Source organism: Heloderma suspectum, chromosome 2, assembly GCF_057233095.1.
Source record: "Heloderma suspectum isolate Gila_16-S chromosome 2, 16-S_ref, whole genome shotgun sequence".
NCBI lineage: Eukaryota > Metazoa > Chordata > Lepidosauria > Squamata > Helodermatidae > Heloderma > Heloderma suspectum.
In genome coordinates, this window is record NC_139459.1 from 206607831 (window position 1) to 206630279 (window position 22449).

At 44.0% G+C, this 22449-nt stretch overlaps 1 protein-coding gene across 5 annotated transcripts in view; it reads left to right on the top strand.

Annotated features, from left to right (window-relative positions):
• The first annotated feature begins 3145 nt into the window (after positions 1 to 3145).
• MAP2K6 (mitogen-activated protein kinase kinase 6) overlaps positions 3146 to 22449 on the top strand; it is a 157618-nt gene continuing 138314 nt past the window's right edge. For 2 of the 5 annotated variants that reach the window (XM_084837540.1, XM_084837542.1), the window contains exon 1: positions 3146 to 3449. In XM_084837540.1, coding sequence (XP_084693666.1) covers positions 3434 to 3449 — 16 coding nt within the window. In that variant the 5' untranslated portion in view covers positions 3146 to 3433. Of the gene's footprint in view, positions 3450 to 4706; positions 5022 to 22449 lie in introns of those variants that run through there. The other 3 variants (XM_084837541.1, XM_084837543.1, XM_084837545.1) reach the window with 3 other exon arrangements.

The window sequence follows — 22449 nt, forward strand, 5'->3', positions numbered from 1 at the left end:
TGAGGTACCTCCTCTCCAAGGCAAAAGCTACTTTTCTAATGTTCTGCTAGTAGCAACCATAATTTTGGGTGGAAAAAGAAAGCAGCAGCAGGACTCTCCTGCTCCAGAGAGAAACGTCCTAACCATACCACCACAGGAGCAGCCAGGGGGCGAGTATGCATCTGTTATTTCGTGTGTGTGTGAGAGAGGCTGTAGGAAAGCGAATGTGTATCTGCCTGAGAGGGTGCGAGAGCCGAGAGGGTGTTTGAGTGAGTGTATGGGATGAAGTGTGCAATCGATACAAGTTTTCTAGGTGCCTCATTCATTGTCTATATAATGCATGCTGTGACTTGAGTCTGTGATGATGTTGGCTCACTTTCTTAAGTGATGTGCTTTGTATTGGTCTTAAGTTCACTTTGTGGATTCACATGATCTGTGGTTTGATTTGTACTCTGTGGTTTGGCTCACTTCCTTGAGTGATCTGTTTTGGCTCTCGTTTTGAGTTCTCTGCCATAAATTCACTAATTGCCGTTCAAACTAAAGACAGTTCCAATGTTTTCTACGATATCTTCTAAATAAATATCTTAATTATATGCTGCACAGATCTGTGTTAACATGTAATTTGAGATGGAAGTCAGCAGTTGGGTTCTCTGCTCATGAACTTGAGAGCTTTTGCTTTGTGCTTGTGACAAAGTTGATATGTGTGTTGGCCTGATGCTGGTGGCACACACAATTGTTTACCTTAGTTCGGTCTTCCCCAACCTGGTGCCTGCCAGATGTGTTGAATTGCAACTCCCATAATTCCCAGCCAGTTTTAGCAGTGCACTCCATCCATAGGTGCTGCTTCCTTACTGTGGTCTCCGTCCCTGGATGCACCAATTCCATCCCTGGGTGCGCTCCTCTCCTTTACTGCTGTGCCCCAGAAACAAAACCCCACCCCTGCCTCACTATGCTCTGCCCCTGATCCTATGAGGTCAAGGTTCCACACCTCAGTCTTCTGGGCTCTGCCTCTGGGTCTTTCCAAGGTACTGGAATTGTATCTTTCAAGAGCTGGAAACTTCCTATGTGACTGAAGTAACATTTTAAGTGACAGTAATAAAGGTTCCAATGGATCTCTTAGGGTGTAATCCTATCGGGATTGGGATCCACCTCCGAACTCAGAGGCGACTGCCTATCCAAGGCAGGAGCAGCGCAGAGGGGATCGTCCCCCTCCGCGCTTCAGCCGCCCTGCATTTGCAGCTAGATAGCTGATTTCAGCTGTCTAGCGGCAGGAAGGCGGAGTGGGGAAAGTGGCTGCCGGATGACACATAGGATGCGTTGTACCGGCATTTCCGCCTTCCTCGCCCCAGAACACCCCCAGGAACGCCCTGCTTTTGCCACTTCGTGCTCCTCTTTCGAGCGCGGAGCCGTTCTGAGCTGCCTGCGAGGCAGCGTGGGTGGGGGGGAAGGTTTGTTCTCAGAACCCAACGTATTCTGTGGCTTTCTAGCTGCTGACTAGCAGCCATAGGATTGCTCCCTTAGGGTGCAATCCTACGCATATTTAGATAGAAAAAAATCCTACAACTCCTAGCTGACTGGGGAATGCTGGGAGTTGTAGGACTTTTTTTTTCTATCCAAAGGCGCAGTCCTATTCAGATAGGCAGCCCGGAGGCGACTGCCTATCCAATGCAGGGCAAGAGAAGCATGGCGGGGATCGGTCCCTTTGTGCTTCTGCTGCCCTGCATTTTTGGCTAGACAGCCGATTGAGGCTGTCTAGCTGTGGGAGGGCAGAGTGGGGGAGGAGGCTGCTGTATGACACATTGGATGTGTCGTACAGGCATTTCTGCCCTCTCCGCCCCAGAACGACCTCCAGGAACGCCCCATTTCGGCCGCTCCGCGCTCCTCCTGCGAGTGAGGAGCACAGGGCTGTTCTGTGTGGGCTCCGAGGTCAGTTCCCGGAAAACCAGATATCCTATGGCCATCTAGCCACTGTCTAGCGGCCATAGTATTGCTCCCTCCCCATGTGTAGGATTGGACCCTTAGGCTATATAAAACAAATGGGGACACAAGCTGAGATCACACTGATACTTAATTCATGAACCACAGCAAATAAAATTAAAACAGCAATGGACTAGAAATCAAATACCTCCCTTTAATTTAACACTGCATTAACAAATCCTGGTTGTTTTTAATAGTCTTTTAGGGCACAATCTTATGCATGTTTAGACAGAGAAAGCCCTACAACTCAAAGCATGGCTGGCTGGAGAATGATGGGTTGTAGGGCTTTTTTCTGTCCAAACATGCATAGGATTGTGCCTTTAATACATTGCTAATCTGCCCAATAACTAATGTCCTCTGTAGGAGTAGGGCTGTAGTTGTAGGACTTTTTTCTGTCTAAACATGCATAGGATTGCACCTTTAAACTGTGTGTTAAATGTAATGCATTATATTAAAGACAGAATGGTACAATCTACAAGTACAATTGGTTTCCCCAAATGTATAGCATATCATGAAAATCATTATGGGTTGTCTCAGTTTAGATGGTAGGAATATATTTAACGGGAAGTAAGAAATCTCTAATTTTATATTGTTAACTGTGTCTTGCATTTTTTTTTTAAAGGATAAGGCAAATGAAAGGCGAATCGGTCCAATGGCCACAATCTGCGCTCCACGTTTAGTTGCAACACACTCCTGATTACCAGGGGCTGGCAGAGGGAGGAATAATGATTACCAAGTACCCTTTGCTTGAATTGCCATGCGGGGGGGATTCGCCGGTGCTGGAGCCAGAGTGCCAGACTGCATAGAGTACTAGACGATTTCCCGTTTTTCTCGTCCAGCATGGCAATGCATATGCTGTTATGAAACTGCCAATAGACAGACATGAAGTCTTGCAACGTGCTTACATACTAGCTCAGCTAGCCAATGCTTCTCTGCAGCCCTTGCATCACAGAACACAACGTTATGAGCTGCCGTTTCCATTCCCTGCTTACATTTTCACTGGAATCTGCGGTCTCCCCACATCAATCGCCTCCAAGTCGATGGCTCCTCCGCATATCTTGATCCTCCCCTCCTCGAGCATCGAACAGATTCTCTTTAGAGAAGCCCCCGATGGACGATTCGGAGGAACTACATTACCCAGAAAGCAACGCACTGGTCGTAGAAAGGACGTCTGCGCACTAAGACACTCGGATCCAAGTTTGGAGCTTTTAGCTGCCAGACCTGGCCCATCATGTAGGTGCAGCAGAGCCTTCCTTGCCATTGCAATAGGGGGTTAAAGCCCACTTTGCAATCTGTTTTGCAAGGTGTGCAATTGCAGTTCCTTCTTCTGCAAGGAGATCTGCTGCAGGAAGTAAGAAAAACTCCAGTTGCATGAAGATTGAGCGCTTGCAGTTTGCATCTTTGTTGCAAAACTAGCTACAGAAGAGAGAAGGCAAAGTCTTTTGTGTTCCCCTCCCCCATCAAAGCAGAGGGGAAAATGTCTCAGCAGAGAGGTAAGGCTCCGACTTGTGTTTCTTGCAGATATGCAAAAAGTCCTCCATGCATTTTGGAATTGCATGCATGCAATTTTCGGGATGCAATTGCATTTTGAAGTTTGAGGCTTTGAATAGCTCTCAGTTGCATTTCCTGTTTAGTATGTGGTTTTTTTTTTTTTTGCAGACACACACTCGCGCGCGCGCACACACACACAGTTCCTGTAAGGCAGGGCTTGCAGTTCAGCTGTGCATTGACATTATTTGCATTCTTCTGCTGGGATTACTGAGCTCTTTTTGCCTTTTGCACAGTCAGGACAGATAAAGGATGTTGGAAAGCCTATGCATGAGCTGGTTTACATTTTTTTTTTTTTGCAAAAAAGAAAATGAGGCCAAATGCAGATAAATCTGCAGGCAATTTACAGTACAAATTTAAATCAAACTTTTTTTTAAGTCGCTGGAGGAAATGAAAGGTGAAACTTGAGTGGAGTTACTAAGAATTAAATATATGTCTCTGTTTCTATGGGAAAGTATTGTTCTGGTGCCAGCGTTGAGCTCATTTTCCACAGCGGCCCCCCCCCCCCCCGCAGTGTGTGTAGCTTTTCGGACAGGATTGGAGAAAGTTATGAAAGTTATTTTGCACTTTCTTATAGTGCAACACGGATTTATTGGCTTTTGGTATGTGTGAACTCAGAGTAAATTGTATTCTTTAAAAAAGTATTGGAAGTTCTGTGTCAATTTAAGGCTGTGCATATATTTAAGGATTGGTAAACGTGGAAGGATAATATTTGACATTGAATATTGCCGCTTGCAACTCCCATTCAAACTTTAGAGAGGAATGGTTAAAGTAGGAACTGGTGTAGCCATCCAGGGTCTGTGTTTGGATTTGGGAGCGGGAGCCATTTATGGGATGGGGGTTAAATTCTTGGATAGGGACACAATTTTCTGGGTTTGTATTTTTGCATTACAAATACACTCCTGCGTTATTCCATTTAGAGGCTGCAGGCTGGTGTGTGGAATTCGGCTTCTGTGCAGACTGCTGCAGAATGCAGTTGGGGAAGCCACTTGTAGGAGTTTCTTGATGAATAAGAGAGGATGACCTTTTGTGTGTGTCGAGGAAGCATTGGAAAAGGGGCGACAGGCAAATGTAGTAAATGTTAAGACAAATACAGAATAGTAATCCCAGACCATCTCCCCCCCCCCTTTCTCCCACACAATTGCACTTTGTGGCAGTTGAATTGCATAATTTATTCCCCACTTGCTGCAGTCCTCTCTTCCAGCCAAATGGAGGATTATTGGAAGCTCCCAGCAGAAAAAGTCCACTCACTTTTGCCAGCCGAAAAGGATGCCTACACAGAATGTGGCACTCGGTTGGGTTTTCTCATCCAACATTTGATCTAGTTAGCAGCCAAGAGGGGAATCCATCATTTGATACATGGAGGAGGAAACGGGGAGGATGTAAGCCTCATTCTTCCTCCCCTCTAAACCCTTGGAAAAACTGATCAGGGCTGGAGCAGAGATGCAGTGAAAAAAAGATTCCTGTCTTAGACTGGATTTGCCTAAATTAAAGGAAAAGTGCTGCCATTTATTCAGGTTAGATTTTGATTTTACTTTTAATGCGTCTTCATTTACCACCACGCACAAACGAGTTGCTCTGCCACTAGATATCTGGGAAAAGACTGCCTGAATCAGTCTAAAATTTCATTTTTCTTGTTTCCTTTTCTTTCCAGCCCTCTTTCACCAAGTCCACTTTCAACTCTTCCAGATAGTTAAATGTGTAATGCAGCATTTTCAAATAGAGGAGGTGGTTATTAAGGGACCCTAGAATGGAAAGCAATCAGACATTGGCTCTAAAAGTGTCTAGAGAAAAATAAAGGTGTGTGCAAGTGTGTAAGCCTGATTGTAAAGCATGAAGTAAGGGTGCCGCCTTAAAAGCGTAGAAATAAAAAGCCACATGCTGATTGTGGGATGACTCTTCTTGTTTTCTGATGTTTACTCAGTACCATCTGTGCACATGGAACTTTACAGGGTAATATGAGCAAAAGACAGATAGATTCCTGCCCCGAGGACCTTCCAATCTAAGGTTAGCAACAGAAGTGGAGTAAGGCAAAAGCAAAGGTTGTAAGGGATGGATGTGCGTAGATTACAGTTACGTTTACCTAGCCCTTATTCCTGCCAAAGATGAGGACTAAAGCATTTTGTGGAATTACAAGCATTTGGGATGCCCTTAGATGCAACATTGCAAAAATAAGACATTTTGACAACTCTATTTCAGAGGATCTTCCAGTAGTTTTGTTTTGTTTTTAAGCAAAGGAGTTTGATAAAAAAGATTGTGTACCACCCAATAATATTTCTAGTATAATGTTGATGTTACATAAATTGCAGTGGGTGTAGTACTTCCCAAAGCATGTCTATAAATGACATTGTGGTCATGCTTCCTTTATATCTTCTAGACCAAAATCGTGGCATTTATTTTTGGTCTACAGCCTTTCTTTTCATAAACTGAAGTTGTTAGTTTAGGTCTATCTAGGGAAAAGTTAATTACATGAAACCTCAGCTGTGGGTTTGATCTTTCCTTATTTCAAGTCCTGCCATCTTCCATCACCCTTGTTCTATCTGCGCTACCACCTGATCTTAAATACCTCTGTTGGGAGAAGCTTCCTTTACTTCCAGAATGTGGGGTTGCCGGGAATTGTCCCTCACTGAGGCTGTTGCATGCAGTGAGTATACTAGTTTGCCCTACGGATCAGCACCCTCCACATGGATTTCTCTCAGTGCCACCTTATCCTATTACCCTGGGTATTTGGCAGCAGCATGGAGACAGACAACATGATGGGCGACTTTATTAATTAGATTCATATACCACCCAACTAGCAAATGCCCTTGGGGTGGTTTACTATCATAAAACTGAAACAATAAAAATAACAAAACGGTAAAAGTATTAAAATAATACAGTATAAATATTAAAACACTAAGGAGCCAGTAGTAAAATTAATAATCGGAGCAATAGATGAAAGAGTAAATGCCTGCTTAAAAAAGAAGATACTAAACCTGGTGTCTAAGGGTAAAATCAATGTAAATCCTACATAGAGTAGACCCATTAAAATGAGTGGGGTTTAGTTTTTCATAGCTAACTTAAGCCCCATTCATTTCAAATGGGTTACTCTATACTCTAAGTAGGACTTCTGTTGGATTTTACCCTAAATGTATACAATGAAGACAATGTATACAATGCCAGGCGCGTCTCTCTTGAAAAGAACATTTCCAAGGGGGGCTCCTACCACTGTGGGCAATGGAACCCAGAGAAGAGCTTCTGAAGACTGTCTTAGGGCGCAGTCCTATCTAGATAGATGGCTATCTCTGAACTCGGAGGCGACTGCCTAGCTAAAGCAAGGCAGGAGAAGCACAGAGGGGATCGTTCCCTCTGTGCCTCTCCTGCCCTGCTATTTCTTCTAGACAGCTGATTTCGGCTGTCTAGCCACAGGGGGGCCGAGCCGCAGAGGAGGCTGCTGTATGACACATAAGATGTGTCATACAGGCATATCTGCTCTCCCTGCCCCGGAACGTTCCCAGCCCTACCCCTTTTCAGCCGCTCCGCACTCCTCTTCCGAGCGCAGAGCATGGGGCTTCTCCGTGCTGCCTGTGAAGCAGCATGGACGTGGGGCGAGGTCAGTTTTCCGGGAACCGACCTTGGCGCCTGTTTTCTCAGAAAACAGCATATCGTATGGCCGTCTAGCTGCTGTCTGGGCCGGAACATGTACGATAAGGTGATCCTTCAGATTAATCTGTGTGGCAAGCCAGTACTTGTAAAATGACTCGCCATGCTCAGCGGTTGGCTTGCAGAACATTTCTGTGTGACGTCTACCTGGCGGTAATACTTATTTCAGTGGTACTTATTCATGAGTAAGACGTGGTTCACATGTGTTTGCATCACTCATTGGTTGTACCCATTGCTCATTGGCTGTTGCAGGTTAGACACCATAGACACAGCTTTCACATCCTCTAACATAAACTCAGTCAATGCTTTCCAAAAGAGTTCACCTGTTTACGGGGCGCCATCCAATTAATCAAGTGATGAGCGATCAAGTAGTGCCTATCAGTGCTGGCTCCAGTTTTTTGGGGGCCCTTGGTAAAGGCACTCCCAATGGGTTCCGTCAGTGACTCTTCCTTCTTGCCACCCTTGTCACCAGCTGCTGTTGCTCCTCACCCTTTTTTTCAGCATTGCTACGACTTGCTTGCTCGACAAGCAGGGAGCAAGCAAGCAGTAGCATTTTTCTCACCATCACCTTGTCTGGGCCAGTGAGAAGCAGCTGAACAAGCAGGATGCCGTGTTGTGGAGGAGGAGGATCAACTCTTCCCAGTGGGCCCCTGCTGGGATTTGGCCCTCAGAAGGCTGCGTGCCGAAGAATGGATGCTTTCGAACTGTGGTGCTGGAGAAGACTCTTACGAGTCCCCTGGACTGCAAGGAGGTCCACTCAGTCAATCCTAAAGGAAATCAACCCAGAGTGCTCATTGGAAGGACAGATACTGAAGCTGAAGCTCAAATATTTTGGCCACCTAATGCGAAGAGAAAACTCTCTGGAAAAGACCCTGATGCTGGGAAGGACTGAAGACAAAAGGAGAAGGGGACGGCAGAGGATGAGATGGCTAGATAGCATCACCGATGCAATGAATATGAACTTGAGCACACTCCGGGAGAGAGCGGAGGACAGGAAGGCCTGGCGTGCTATGGTCCATGGAGTCACGAAGAGTCGGACACGACTGAACGACTGAACAACAAGGTGGCCAACCTTGATGTTGGCCTGGGTGCCTGGATACCAGCTGTAAGTGTGTTTCAGACTGCAGTCTTGGGGCTACTTTACACATGTGAACCGCCTCTATGTTCTACCTCCTGACTGGGCCTGAGTACAGGAGGTGCATAGAAAAGTATATTATGTGAACAGGGTCTAAATGGATACAATATAGTGGCACCCTTTGCAGAGGAAGTTAACTTGTGGAGTGGAGAATGAATTCATACGCAATCATTCTCCATGCAATCCCTGACCAGGGGTGGCTTGGAGAGGTTGTCTAAAGGCCATGTGTAGTTGTGAACTGATCCTTAGCATGCTTACTTGGAAGTAAGTATTAAAATCCTCCGACTTATTGCAAGTAAATATGCATGGCAGTAGGATGCCATTATTGCCAGATGTCTGCTGTGCCAGTTTGGTGGCCCGTACTGTGCCAGGTAACATTGGTGGTTCTAGCTGCACACAATTATAGCTGAAGTACCTAGTTGTGTTGTCTACTATCTGAAAGACATCACCTAACCCCCTTTTTAGTTTCAGGTATTTCACATGACGTAATCCTATGGGAGAGTTGGAATCGCACTCCTGAGGCTATAGGCACTCTTACAACCTCGGGAGGGGGGAATTCGACATTGACCTGTTCTCCCTCCCCAACCTCCTCAAAGCTGCAGTGGAAAGCACCACAATGGCTGCTCCTTTGAAATCACAGTAGTGACCTCAGAGAGGTGAAGAGGGGGGTGGGGTGATAGTGTGGAGGGCAGGGCAGAGGGATGGCCTCTCCATCTCCATCCTTGCTGCACCAAGGTAGGTCAGCTAGATGGGCTCAGAGGCCTGTCTAGCTGAACTTCTTAGAGGGACGGGAGGCAGTGCTATTGAACCATTCACAGCTGCATTTTCCCTGAAAGCCTTATTAAAAACCTTTTGGAGTGTTTCAAAATGGAATTCTTTCGCTATTTGGTGGCCAGTTTTGTACACTCAGACTGTGTCTAAGAATGACACTAGAACACTTCTGAAATATTGAAGATGCTTTGACTTCGGCACTTGGCTTGCTCTGTATGGAGAAATTGGCAGTGATCATGTTTGATATGGTTTGGCATGTGATGTTCATGCAGCAACGGAAATGGCAATATGAATTATTTACAGAGTTGGTAGAAAGAGTATAAATGCCAGAGTAATACTTTCTATTGTTTAACCAAAGGATAATTAGTTCTGGGTGCTTGCAAACTGGCACTTAACTGGAATTAGTCACTTAAAAATTATTTTCAAGTAAAGAGCACAACAAAGGCTGAGCTCCAAAGTGCCCTGGGCCAAAGTCAGGGGAGTGGAATTTCAGTCCTTTCCGATTGCAACTCTTCACGTTGCATAAAACCCCTTTCCAGAAGTTCCACTGACCTTCAGGACTCAGTCAGGAGTAGGCTTTTGAGGAAGAGAATGGGGGTAGCAAGAGGCCGTAGTGGGAACTGCAGCAGGATGGGGACTGGAAAGGTTCTGTTGTATGCAGGGTGTTCCCTGTACATCCTGACCAGTGCATATGAAGGGCAGAAATTCCTGCAAGATAAAATTCCTTTAAAGGTATTCTCATTTCACAGCTCTAAATATAGTGATATATGTCCATATTGGATTACTGTTCCACTCTGGATCAGAATAGAACATTTCAAAAACAAAATTTGGAAAAAAAAATTAAATCTAGGCTTTAAGTAGTTAAACATGTAAATCCTGTGTCTTGTGGAATGACAGTGTGCTTTTACATAGTTTATGAAGTGTACAATGTTTTGCCTTTGTTTTGTGGTGGTGTTTTCTTGTTACTAACTACCCTAGTGAAGGCTGCATATCATGGTTTTAGCAGCTCCTACAACCAGTTGAGATGGATAGGCTTGGCGGCTGTTTTCCTCTTGAGATGGATAGGTTTCAATTCATACAGCATGAAGATGTGGGCAAGATCCTTGGTAGTGTGAGACCAGCCACATGTGCTTTTGATGCCTACCATTCTTGGTTGATTAAGACCGCTAAAGGATGCTTGGTCGAAAGTGTGAGTAGAGTGATAAATGGGCAAGTGGAGTGATGGGTTTAATTCCATCCAGACTTTAGATGGTTGTAGCAAGACCTCTGTTGAAGTAAGACCTCTATTGAAGCCCTCTCTGGACTCTTCTGTGTTGGATCATTTCTAGCCAGTCTCATATTTGTCATTTTTGGTCAAAGTACTTGAGCATGTAGCGGCATCTTGGCTCCTGTTTCATCTTAGAAACCCTGATTTACTAGAGCCATTTCAATCTGGCTTCAGGCTCATTTTGGGACTGAAACAACATAGGTCACCTTAGTTGATGACCTGTGCTGGAAATTAGATGGGGGAGTACGTTTCTGTTGGCTCTGCTGGACCTCAATAGCAGCGACCATGGTATCTTTCTTGACTGCTTGGAGAGTATGGGATTGAGAGGCACTCTGGTTCTTGTCCTTCCTCAGTGGTCAGTTCCAGAAGGCGATGACGGGGGATTTCCTGCTCAGCACGTTGGCCATTGATATGTCCCTTGGGGATTGATCCTCCCCCCCCCCTTATTCAACGTCTACATGGATGCACTGGGAGACATCAGAGGGTTTGAAATGCGTTGTTATCAATATGTGCATGATGCACAACTCTATTTCTCTTTTTCATTTAATAGCAAGGAAGTTGTTGGGGTTTTGAACTGGTGCCTGAAGGCCGTAGTGGCCTAGATGAGGGTATACAAATTAAAGTTCAATCAAGACATGACAGATGTGCTTGTGGTCGGAAGGAAGACAAACTCTGGAATCAGGACTCACCCTATTTTGGATGGGGTGGTGCTCCTCTTGAGAAATCACGTTTACAGTTTGTGGGTGCGCCTGGATTCAGCTTTATGTCTGGAAGACCTTGTGGCTCTAGTGGCCAGGAGGGCCCTTTGGCCAAGTTAGGCTGGTGCTCCAGCAGCACCTGTTCCTGAGGAAGTCAGTCCTGGCTATGGTAACTCATGCCTTAGTTACATCAAGATTGGATTCCATTAATGTGCTCTAGACACGGGGCTACGTTTTGAAGAATTATCTTCGGGAGAAGCAGTTGGTCTAGAAAGCAACAGCAAGGAAGTTACTGGGTGTGTGCCCATGAGACCATGTAGCTCCTATGCTAGAATACGTATGTAGAATGCACTAGCTACCAATTTGCTTCTGGGTACAGTTCAACAATTTCCCTTTTAAAGCCTTAATCATCTTGCGTCTAGGATTAGCTCTTCCTGTACATCTGGCTCTCTACTTCCTAAGATCAGGGGTGGGGAACATGTGGCCCTCCAGATATTGTTGAACTGCATTCATTCATTCGTTCATTCATTCTTACATTACATTTCTATGTATCCCAATAGCCAAAGCTCAACTCCAGCTCCCATAATTTCTCAAGTCTGGCTATGTTGGTTAGGGCTGATGGGAGTTCCAGTCCACCAACATCTGGAGGGCCACACGTCCCTCACCCCTGCCCTAAGATAAGGAGAAGAGGTCTTCCGGCTGTCCCATTTAAGGTACAGGCACTGTTGATGGCAGCAAGTGACAGGGACTTCTCAGTGGCTGTACTGAACTTGGGGAACACCTTGTTCCGTGAAGTGTGGATGGAATTTAGTGCAAGATGTCTACCAGCTGCAACTGGGCACCTGCTGCGTCAAAGAAGGTGATATGAAAATGCTGTACATGCATTTATGATTTCATTGCAGTCTTTTGTTTTGTGATACCTTTCTTTGTAAACCACTACGGCAATATTATTGAAAGGTGGTATAAAAATATTGAGAACTTAGCCTTTCACGTTGAACATCCTTGACGTGTAGTTTACTATGTAACTTGGGGAGTGGGAGGAATATATTTTGTTTTACAACTTGGGGTGAAAACTGATAATGTGTATTGCTGATTATGCGCATCCTGTTCTGGGCAACTAGTAGTTCTTAGACTCCAGGTACAGAGCGAACCAAGTGTTATTACTCAGCCGCAAGGCTGTCAATGCCAGGCTGTGGGTGGGTGTACCTGAGTTTCGACCTTTGGTCCCTGCTGCCCATTGCTGGAAGCTTGAATTGGAACCTGAAGTGCAGCAGCAGAAGATACTGCTCTACTGATTAGGCAGGAGCAGAAAGCCAGATTCTCCTATGCCTGATCCAAAGGTTTCATATAAATCTCAAAGGACTTGTATGCACAGCCCCATTTTGTTCTGTCCACGAAGAGGGATCTGGGGCCTTGGGGCTCACTAGGCAAAGACCTGTCATCCCATAAAGTTTTGGGTTCAATCAGGGCTGGATCCAGGTTTCAGGGGGCCCTTGGCAACGTGTCCTTTGGGGTGCGACTTCCTCCTACTTTGCTGTGTTCTGGTGGGTGCTGGTTGAGCAGTGCTGGATGTCTGGGAGCCGCTATTTTTCATTTCATTTATATTTCTATACCACTCCATAGCCAAAGCTGTCTAGGTAGTTCACAAAAATTAAAAACCACTAAAATACATTCTATGAAGTACATAAAAATATAAAATACATTTAAATGACCCTGCCCTGGATTAATACTTGGTTGGCACTGTAGGAAATTAGAATGGGGGCTCCCACCATTGCTTGGTGCTGCCCGGTGCCAAACCTGGACACTTCTTTTTTTAAAAGATGAGCCCAGGGCAGGCATTGGTGGTGGGCCGTGGGTTAGTGCCAGGGCTCCAAACTACCCAAAGATTTTGCATGCTGACTCTAGGCCTGGGTTCAAGCCTGGAATTCGCTGATAGGCAGTATCTTGGTTTGCTATATGGCTGTGTTACAGATGAACTTCCAAGTGGAAAGTTTTAAGCAGCAGTCATGTGAAAAAGTGATAATCTGTTTTCACTTTCAGTGGAGGGTTTAAGGGCATATACCTTTTCCTAAGAATTATTTAAATAGGTAGGAACTGTTAACAAAATACTGTACTGAATTTATATATTCCAGTTTTTGTTAGCTGCCATGAATGTTTTAGGAAAGGCACATATAAATATTTTAAATAAATAGTACCTTGGGATGGGTGAAGGTTAGGGTATGATAGAATACTGTGATAAATGTTGGCTCAAGTCACCAATTTGATGTGGGCATAGATCATGCATGTTAAACTTTGGTGTTAATTGTGAATCGCTGCACTTATTTCTACACTTACATATGAAAAAATAGATGCAAAAACCATCATGATTTTGAGGATCTTACAGCATAAAACCTAGCACTTGAAAACAGAATGACTCGAGATGTCATTGCTAATAGTGATTTACAGAAAAAGGAAAATCCCTTTATTACTTAATAAGTTTATACTGATTGACTTTCATGTGTTTAGTTAGTTAATCTGAGCTAATATGTTTAGCAGAGGTTTGAATTTCAGGGGTTAATGTAAATGATTATTTGAGTTTCCTGTAGCTGTTTAAATCCTTTCATGTATAAAAACAACCAGTTATGGATGCTGAACATTTTTTAATGAGCTTCATTGAACAAATCTTATCAAAGCAGTTTGCTAAATGTGGTACTTAGTACAAAGTGAGAAAGTTCAATTTTACACACACACACACACACACACACACACATTTATACACATACAGGGTGTAATTACATTTCAAAGCTCGAATTCTGTGACTTTAGATGAAATTATTGCCTTCTATGTAATAGTTTTGAAAGTGCAAAAAAGCACACTCTTGTGCAACACTTTTGTGATATCTCTAATACAACGTGCTTCGTGGAAGTGTTATATAAACACAGCTCTGCAAAGTTCATCATGGTAGCTTGCTTGTAAGTGAATGTTGGCAAAGCTGATGTAGGGTGTGTACAGAGATGGTGTTGTCTAACATCTGTCTAAGTTTCTACTGGTATGTATCCAGGGCAGACACTCAGTTATGTAATAGCTAGTTTGCCTAGTCGGTGCAGCTTCAGGATGTTTTGCCTTTAGCATCTCCTCAATTGCAGGTGTATGGCTATCTGAGAAACTGTAGGACAGTGCATAGTGAAAATCTAGATAGCCACAGCGGCACAAGTTACAGAAATTTTATGTTGAGAATATTTTGCAAATGCAAGTGTGTATGCGTGTGTATAGGATTTACTCCCTTCAGAACTGTAACTTTCTCTTCTGTTTTTCATGCAGGATCTTTGTGTGCATAGGGCTGCCTGTTCCTTTTAGTGGAGGCATTGGTTTTGTGAACAGACACACATCAGCCATCTCCACTGAACTGAAAGGACAGACCATACTGCAAGATCTCCATTGTGCTCATTGTTATACAAGTGTGGCTGGCTTTGAATAGGGGCAAAATTTTGCAGATCAGAGGCACTCTTTGCCTTCTGCTGTATGTTAAAAGAGCTCTTGACTTTCTTTTCGTTTTTAAGTTTAGGTTTCTAGTCCTCATGGCTACAAAGAAAATTGAGGGTAAATCTGTGACAGCAATATCAATGTCAGGCATATGAAAAGATTCTTTCTGACATGATGCACGTATGCATCATGCAAATCACTTGTGCAAAGTGTGGATAAAATGATGCCTCAATTAACTGGCTACTGCCTTCCTAAAAATTGTCTAAGTAGCTCTGATTGTATTACTTCAGCCATTAATATCAGTACAGGTTATTTCCATGCATGTTTAGGATTACAATCTTAGTTGCTACCGTTAGCATATTTCCTTGGCTGCAAGGCTTATTGAAATCAACAGTTAAAAATGGGCTGCACTGGAAACTGTAGGACTGCATAGCAGAAAAAAATCGAACATGTCTGCTAACCAAGGCCCTGTGCCCTGGTCTTTAACTAGTTTTGATAGAAGGCCACTTTTACCCACCTCCCGTGTTTCCACTCACCATGGTTGGCCGCCATAAGTCCTGTAGCAGCAGATGCTACTAATCCATAGTGGGGGGCGGGGGGAGAGTTGTCCATTGGGGGGACTTAGCACATGATATCACTTTGGGGGCTGACTTTGGCTGAAAGGATATATCAGCTGCTGACCCCTAGGTTAGCGGCTGCCATGTTCATACGCATTTTAGTGTAAGTGAAATGTGCAGCACAATCCTGTGGCGGGGAGATTCTGTGGTGCAGCAACCGACTCAGCTCATTGTGGCGTGGGCAGGATGTGGCGTGGCGGTTTCTTCTGTTTCTACTTTCTTCTCCTCTCCCATTGAGGAAATATCTATGCCTGCCCCGCCCTGCCCCAGGGCTGGTGTAGTTTAGGTGTGTGTTGGGGGAAGGAATGTTTTTAGGAACCTGTGGAACGCCACCCAGGTACATTCCATTATGGCTACCACAGCCTGGTTGGGACAGCAGTGGCAGAGCTTTCTGCCACCACATCAGGGGAACCTCTGGTGGTAGATGTGCTATCCTGTCAGGAAGCCTCCCTTCTTCTGGTGGAACATCACTTCTGCAGTGTCCTATGGCCCACTAGCTGCTCTCTTGGGGAGCATAGGACTTCTACCCAAGTATGTATAATGTTATCTGCAAACCAGCTGGAACTTGCATAATGTTTTCCATGGTCTCCATTGCTGATACAGAACTCCCTTCCCACTTTGATATAGTGGAATGCTATGTTTTCCCCTCTTCGTATTCAGACCTATACTTAAAAGAGCCAAATATCTTGCATGCTTTTAAAGAATAATATTTCTGGCCTTTAATGAGCAGCAAGGAAAAATGCCCAGGGTTTGAAAACTAGAATGTTAAGCTGAAGATTAGAGGGTAAAAAAGGAAGGTATTTACTTTTTAAAAAGTAAAATCTAAGGTATTCACTGCCTTTTGAATGCAGTGTGCACAAATAGAAATGGTTGCTTTTGAACTCATTCCCCGTATTAGCTTTTCCCACTGCTTCAGTCCACATCACATTTCTATATTTTGCAAGTGAAGAAATGTCCTTTCTGCATGGCTATGCTCTGTTCTTAGTGTGTGATCCAGAGAGCCATGTAGCTACCTCCGTATGTGCGGTGCCTTCGGTATTTCTTGGCACATTTCACAGTTCAGCATGGAGGAGCTAACATTACCAGAGAAAAAGGAGTCAAAAAGCTCCACTGTGTACGTTGGGAAGACACTGGCTGTGATGAGTACAGCCAGTCACACTGGAAATAGGTCATGAGCTGAAAAATGAGGCCGGATTTTGTATAGCTGCTCTTCCCTAGGGTCAGGGAAAAGGGCTAAGTAGAGAGATCCAGAATGCGCTAAAGTTGAGTAATATATTGGCATAATTGTATTTGGAGGAGTTTACCCACCAGTAAACACTGCTTCTTAGAGTGACTTGACATGGCAATTCTTTCTGTTGCAGATGCAATGTGAACAATAGATTTACATATCAAACACCTGGGAATGTGTAGTGGAGAGCAGTGGTCCAAACTGAGTCTTCTGAGGTGCATATTTATGTGTATTTAAGGACATGGCCCATCATTCACACTTAACGTGTTTGCTGCAGGAAAAGGATGGGCAGCACTGCTGATAATGATTGCCACATCAGATGTGGCGAATAGATGCTATTACGGTGGGAAGAATATAGAGTATTTTAATAGCTTGAGCCACAGGGCATTGTTAATAGTGGAGTGTGCTCCTGGAAAAAGCTGAGAACAACTTGAAATTGTACTATTCTAAGATGTGCATTGGGATTGATACTGCCTCCGATTAAAAGCTATATATAGCTCAAAAGCCGTTTGGTTTCAAGATAATTATTTATTTTCTTAATAAGTATGCACAATATGTCGTGCTTCATTTGGAGTGTGGCCATCTTGGTGGACTTATTTAATAGCTTGCAGGAAAAAACATCATTTCAAAGCAATAAATCATATCCCATGAAAACTTGGGGAAACGTTTAAGGAATCCTTTTGCATGTGCTCAACCATGGGGAGGGGTCAGTGAGGGGGTCAGTCAGAGAACTTTGTCCTGTAGCAGTCTGAAGAAGAATAGAAAGTGGGAAATAACATCCTCTCGCACTTTATAGTTAGGCTACTCCATAGTTCAGATGTTTTAAGTCCGCCTTCCCCAACCTGGTGACCTCCAGATTGTTTTGACTTTAACTCCCATCAGCTACAGCCAGCATGGCCAATACTCAGGAATGCTAGGAATTGTAGTCCAAAACGTCTGGAGGGCACCAGATTGCGGAAGGCTGTTTGAAGTTAACTGAGGCTGTATCTGTACATAAACAACATTGGGTACTTCTCCAGGTTTATGGAAGAAGATATGCTGTTCACACATTTAAGAACAGGAGTACAAACAACCCCACCCCCAGAAATCATGCTGGGATTAATATCCCACACTGTTCCCCATCTCTGTATTATACATTGTGAGGAACCATATGCAGTAGCATGGCTAAGTATATCAGTATCTAGGAGGCAAAGCTAGCTGGTACGTTCTTGAGGGTCTCTTCATGTGTTTGGTACCAAACATGTGAACAAGGCTAGTGTAGGGCACAGAGGTATCCTGGAAAGGAGCTAGCAGGCTACAGGGATACTGGAACTGATGAAACAGCACGTGGCAGGGTGCTTATGGTGAAGGTAGCCAGCTGTTCTTGCTGAGTATTAAGATAGCGTGCAAAAGACTTTTTTTCAAAGTTGTGCGCATGCTAATGATTTCTTAAGGAAGTTGATGCCAGGATTTCAGATTGAAGCAGGCTGCAGGAAACAAGACCAGTTCAGTCCATTTGGAGTTTCTAAAAACGGATTCATAGTCTGACTTTTCAGTTGGACTGTCTTGTTTGATCCTCATGCATGTTCCTTGGCTGTCTGTCTGGAAAGCAGCAGGACTTTAGAAATTGAACAATAAATGCAATTTCTTTTATTTCCCAGTACTGTTGAATTACTCTCTGGAGGCTGTCTTAAAGAGGTGATCAGGTGGGGGGAAGAAGAAGAGGAGAAAAATGTGTGAGATATTTCCTGCCCCCCCCCCCCAGCTGATTCTATCTCCAGGCTGCATGTGCGGAATCTGGGCATTCCAAGCTTCTGACAGGCCTCACAGATAAAATATTTTGGTGCCGCTGCCTGAGGATGGGGAGAGTTTTCCTTCCCACACCCTATCCAAATTGAGTTGCTGGACAGTCAAACGATACATTTTCACATGGAACACCATGACTGATGTCCTAAATTATTTTACGAAGTGCAATAGCAGGGGGGCTGCTAAGTAGATCAGGAAAGTGGTGTAGGGCCTGGGGATGCCTAACCCCTTTCCCCATTAACTACTGCTTATGATTGTAACAGGAGCAAAAGTCTTAATCCCACTCCTCAACATGTGGTCTGTCCACTTCCTGTATCAAATTAGCAGCTCCCTGCGGGTGCAGTTAGTTGATGCCAGGAGTAGCTGGACCTTTAGCTCCGATGCAGCCCCAGTGGACATAGGAAGCTACCTTGTACTGAATCAGGCCACTGGTGCATCTAGCCCAGTATAGTCGACACTGACCGGCAGCGGCTCTCCAGGAGTTTTTCTAACCCTATCTGGTGACTCTTGGGATTGAACCTGGGTCCTTGTGTATGCTGAGCATGTGCTCTACCACTGAACTGCGGCCCTTCCCCATGAACTGATCATTAACTACTGCTTATGACTGTAACCGAAGCAGAACTCTCTCTCCTTAAATGAAGCTCATTCTTCTTCTGGTGCACACTTCTTCTTAAAATGTTTGTGATTTTCTTTCTTCCTTAGTTTCCTAAATGAACAAATGACTGATATTCAAATAGTCCTTTACATATTTTGAAAGTTCTGTTCTCTCTTCCACAATCTTACCTTAAGGGTAAACGTAGCTGAACATTTCCCTTTGTTTTAGGTAAGTTCCCTCCAAATCTGTTTACTTTCTTCTGTATCCTCTAAATCAGGGATGGGGAGTCTGGCCATCCAGAAGTTGTTGTATTGCAACTCCCATCATCCCTCACCATTAACTATGATGGCTAGGGCTGATGGGAATTGCAGTCCAACAACATCTGGAGGGCTACACCTTCCCCACCCCTGCTCTAAACATTTTGGCATTTGTCTTACCTCTTTGTTAAAATCCAGACACCAAATTTAACATGCATAAAGGTGCCTGTAGATCTATGCTGGTAGAAGAGAAGGAAAACCACATTCTAGGAGACAACAGAACCTTGAGTACTCTTTCCTTTTCCTTTTTCTTCTTTTTTTTTTTTTTAGCAGAGCCATTAATGCAGAAAAGTTAGAATGCCACTCAGGAGTCCATAACAAGTACACCCATTGGGGACCGACTGGGCATAGGGACTGGTGAAGGAACAGTGAGAGCAGTTTAGCAACTGTGTCCTTTCTCACAGAAGTTTCTGAATATCATCCATAAACCTTTCAAACCTTTAAAGAGTTTTTAAAGGGTCAAGGATGATATTCAGCAGTTGGCTTTGTTGGTTACAACCCAGATACTCTTTAATTTCTTTCAATTTAATTGCATGGATGGGAAAGCAACCAAATCAGGGGATAATAGTGATTGGGTTAAAAAAAATATTTTAAAGCTTTCCTGAAAAATGCATGAAAAAAGCTTCAATCTTTTTCTGTTTTGGAGGGAGTACTTGAAAAAATGTTTGTCTCCTCCCTTACCAGTACCTCCATCCCCCTTCCAAGGAAGAAAAGAAAAAGGAGGGGTCGTAGCCTCCTTTGCTCTACTTTCTGTGATAATTGTCTCGTTCCATCTCCTGCTGATCTTGTCGTTTTTGAGATGTGTGTTTGAGATCTTGGTATTTTAACAAGTTCTGATTTGATTGGTTTCATTTTGTTTTCTGCTTTACGTAATTTTATTCTTGGCCTGAAAGTTGTATAAAAATAAACTTATGCCAATTCCTCATGGACAGAAAAAATGGGGAAGAAAAACTGTGAATATCCCCCCCCCTTTTTTTAATGTAGGAAAGCACTAGGACACTACAGCAAGGGTGGGCAACTTGTGGCCCTCCAGATGTTTCGGCCTACAACTTCCATCAGCCCTAGCCAGCATACCCAATGGTAAGGGATCTTGTAGGCCAAAACATCTGGAGGACCACAAGTTGCCCACCCCTGCACTATAGCATCCCACCAGAAGCACAAGAATGCTTCTCCCTGAGAGGAGAGATAACTTTCTTTCCTCTCCCCTCTGGATACTGCCAGAAAATAGGAATCGGATACTGCAGTGATTGTTGTCCACTAGTACCAGGGAGGGTAGAATTCAGGCATCCAGGATCTACTTTGTGTTTTTACTAAAACCTCGAGGTCCACCAGCTAGAGCCAAGTGCCAAATAGTGGTTTAGCAGCACAGACCTCAGCCACACGCCCAGCCACAGGAATTGTATTTTATTTATTTATTTATTTATTTATTATTAAATTTATTAATCGCCCATCTGGCTGGTCACCCAGCCACTCTGGGCGATGTACAACATACAATAAAAACAGTTTAAAACAATAAAATTCTACAATAAAAACATTTTCTAAAATACCCTAACCCACCCCAAATGCCTGCCTGAACAACGTTTTTAATGCACGACGGAAGCTCATTAAAGAGGGGGCATGACGGAGTTCCCTAGGGAGGGAGTTCCACAGAGTGGGGGCCACCACAGAAAAGGCTCTCTCCCTCGTCCCCACCAGGCTAGCTGTCCTGGCTGATGGGACAGAGAGAAGACCATCCGAGGCTGATGTTGTTAAGCGGCCTGTCTGGTGCTGCTGGAGGCGCTCCTTAAGATAGGCTGGGCCGGAACCATATAGGGTTTTAAAGGTCAAAACCAACACCTTGAATTTGGCCCGGAAAACAACTGGTAACCAGTGCAACTCCTTCAGCACTGGAGTGATGTGATCTCGCCGGCGGCTGCCTTTAATCAGGCGAGCCGCCTCATTCTGTACCAGCTGCAGTTTCCGAACCGTCTTCAAGGGTAACCCCACGTAGAGCGCATTACAGTAGTCTAAACGAGAGGAGACCAGGGCATGTACTACCGATGGGAGCAGATGGTCGGGAAGGAAGGGGCGCAGCCGCCGTATCAGATGGAGTTGATACAGCGCTGTCCGGCTCACAGCTGACACCTGAGCCTCCATGGACAGCTGGGAGTCCAAAATGACCCCCAGGCTGCGGACCTGGTCTTTCAAGGGTAGCCGTACCCCATTCAACACCAGGTCAACATCCCCCGGCCCAGTATTTAGTACTTGAGTGAGTTGACAGTACATTTGTACAAAAGTCCACTTCTGGTTTTCTCTCCCAAGCTTTCTTAATTACAGCAGCGTACTTTAGAAAGAGAAAAAGAGACTTTTAGGGTGCAATCCTTTGAATGTTTAGACAGAAAATAGCCCTACAACTTCCAGCATTTCCCAGCTGGGGAATGCTTTTTTCTGTCTAAATGTGCCTACGATTGCACCCTTAGTTCTTGCTATTGTTAAACAATTGGGAATTAGAAACCCTTGTAGATGAGCTACTTTTTGCCCCTCCCTAAACTAGTGAACCAGCACAGGCTGTGTGTGTGTGTGTGTGTGTAGACTATGCATTTTGAGTGCATCAAGTCTTCCTAGGAATTTACAATTTCCAGAAATTTTAAAGCTTGGGGTAAAAAAAACCCTTACCCCCGCCATTTTTTTCTAGGAAAAAAGATGTTGGGAAAAACTGAAATGTATGCACTACTTCTTTTTATTAAACCTATGCTCATTTAACTGCTTAAGCAATATAAAATACATACTTGGCTAACATATCAGTTGTACTATTTGGTGTATTTATGAAATTTACAAGGCAATTTTATGTATTTACACATTTTTCTAAGCTGCTTTTTAGGACAGAAGCATAAAAAAGGATCTTAACCATGTTTATTCAGAATTAAGACCCACTCTGTTTAGTGGAGCTTACTTCCAGGTAATTATGCACAGGATTATAACCTCAGAAGTATAAACATCTTAGTTCTGTACAAGTAGAATTGTGAATATATCCAATATTAGAGAAAGAGCAAGCAAGCTTCAGATTGCTGCAAACTATGCTACCGAAGCACATATGACCTTAGTTATTGCCATCTGAGAAGTATAAAAAATACACATTCAAAATATAAATCACAGTTTTTAAAGAAAACCTGAGTCAGAAAAAGCCCCATGCAATCACACTGGTAAGGACTAGTAGTATATTTGGATTTCAAGTTAAATTGGTTAGCAGTGAACATATTGAATGGTTCAGTATACATGGCCTGTCACTCCCCAGTCTGGCCCCCACTGCATGTATGTTCTTTTTACCTGAAAAAAGGCGCACCTTGCAAACTGCTACAGAGACAGATAAATATAGTTTGAAAACAAGCTAAATTTGTCCAGTCTTAGCCCCTGTAGTGATTTGCTGCTGGATTTCTGTGGCAAACTGC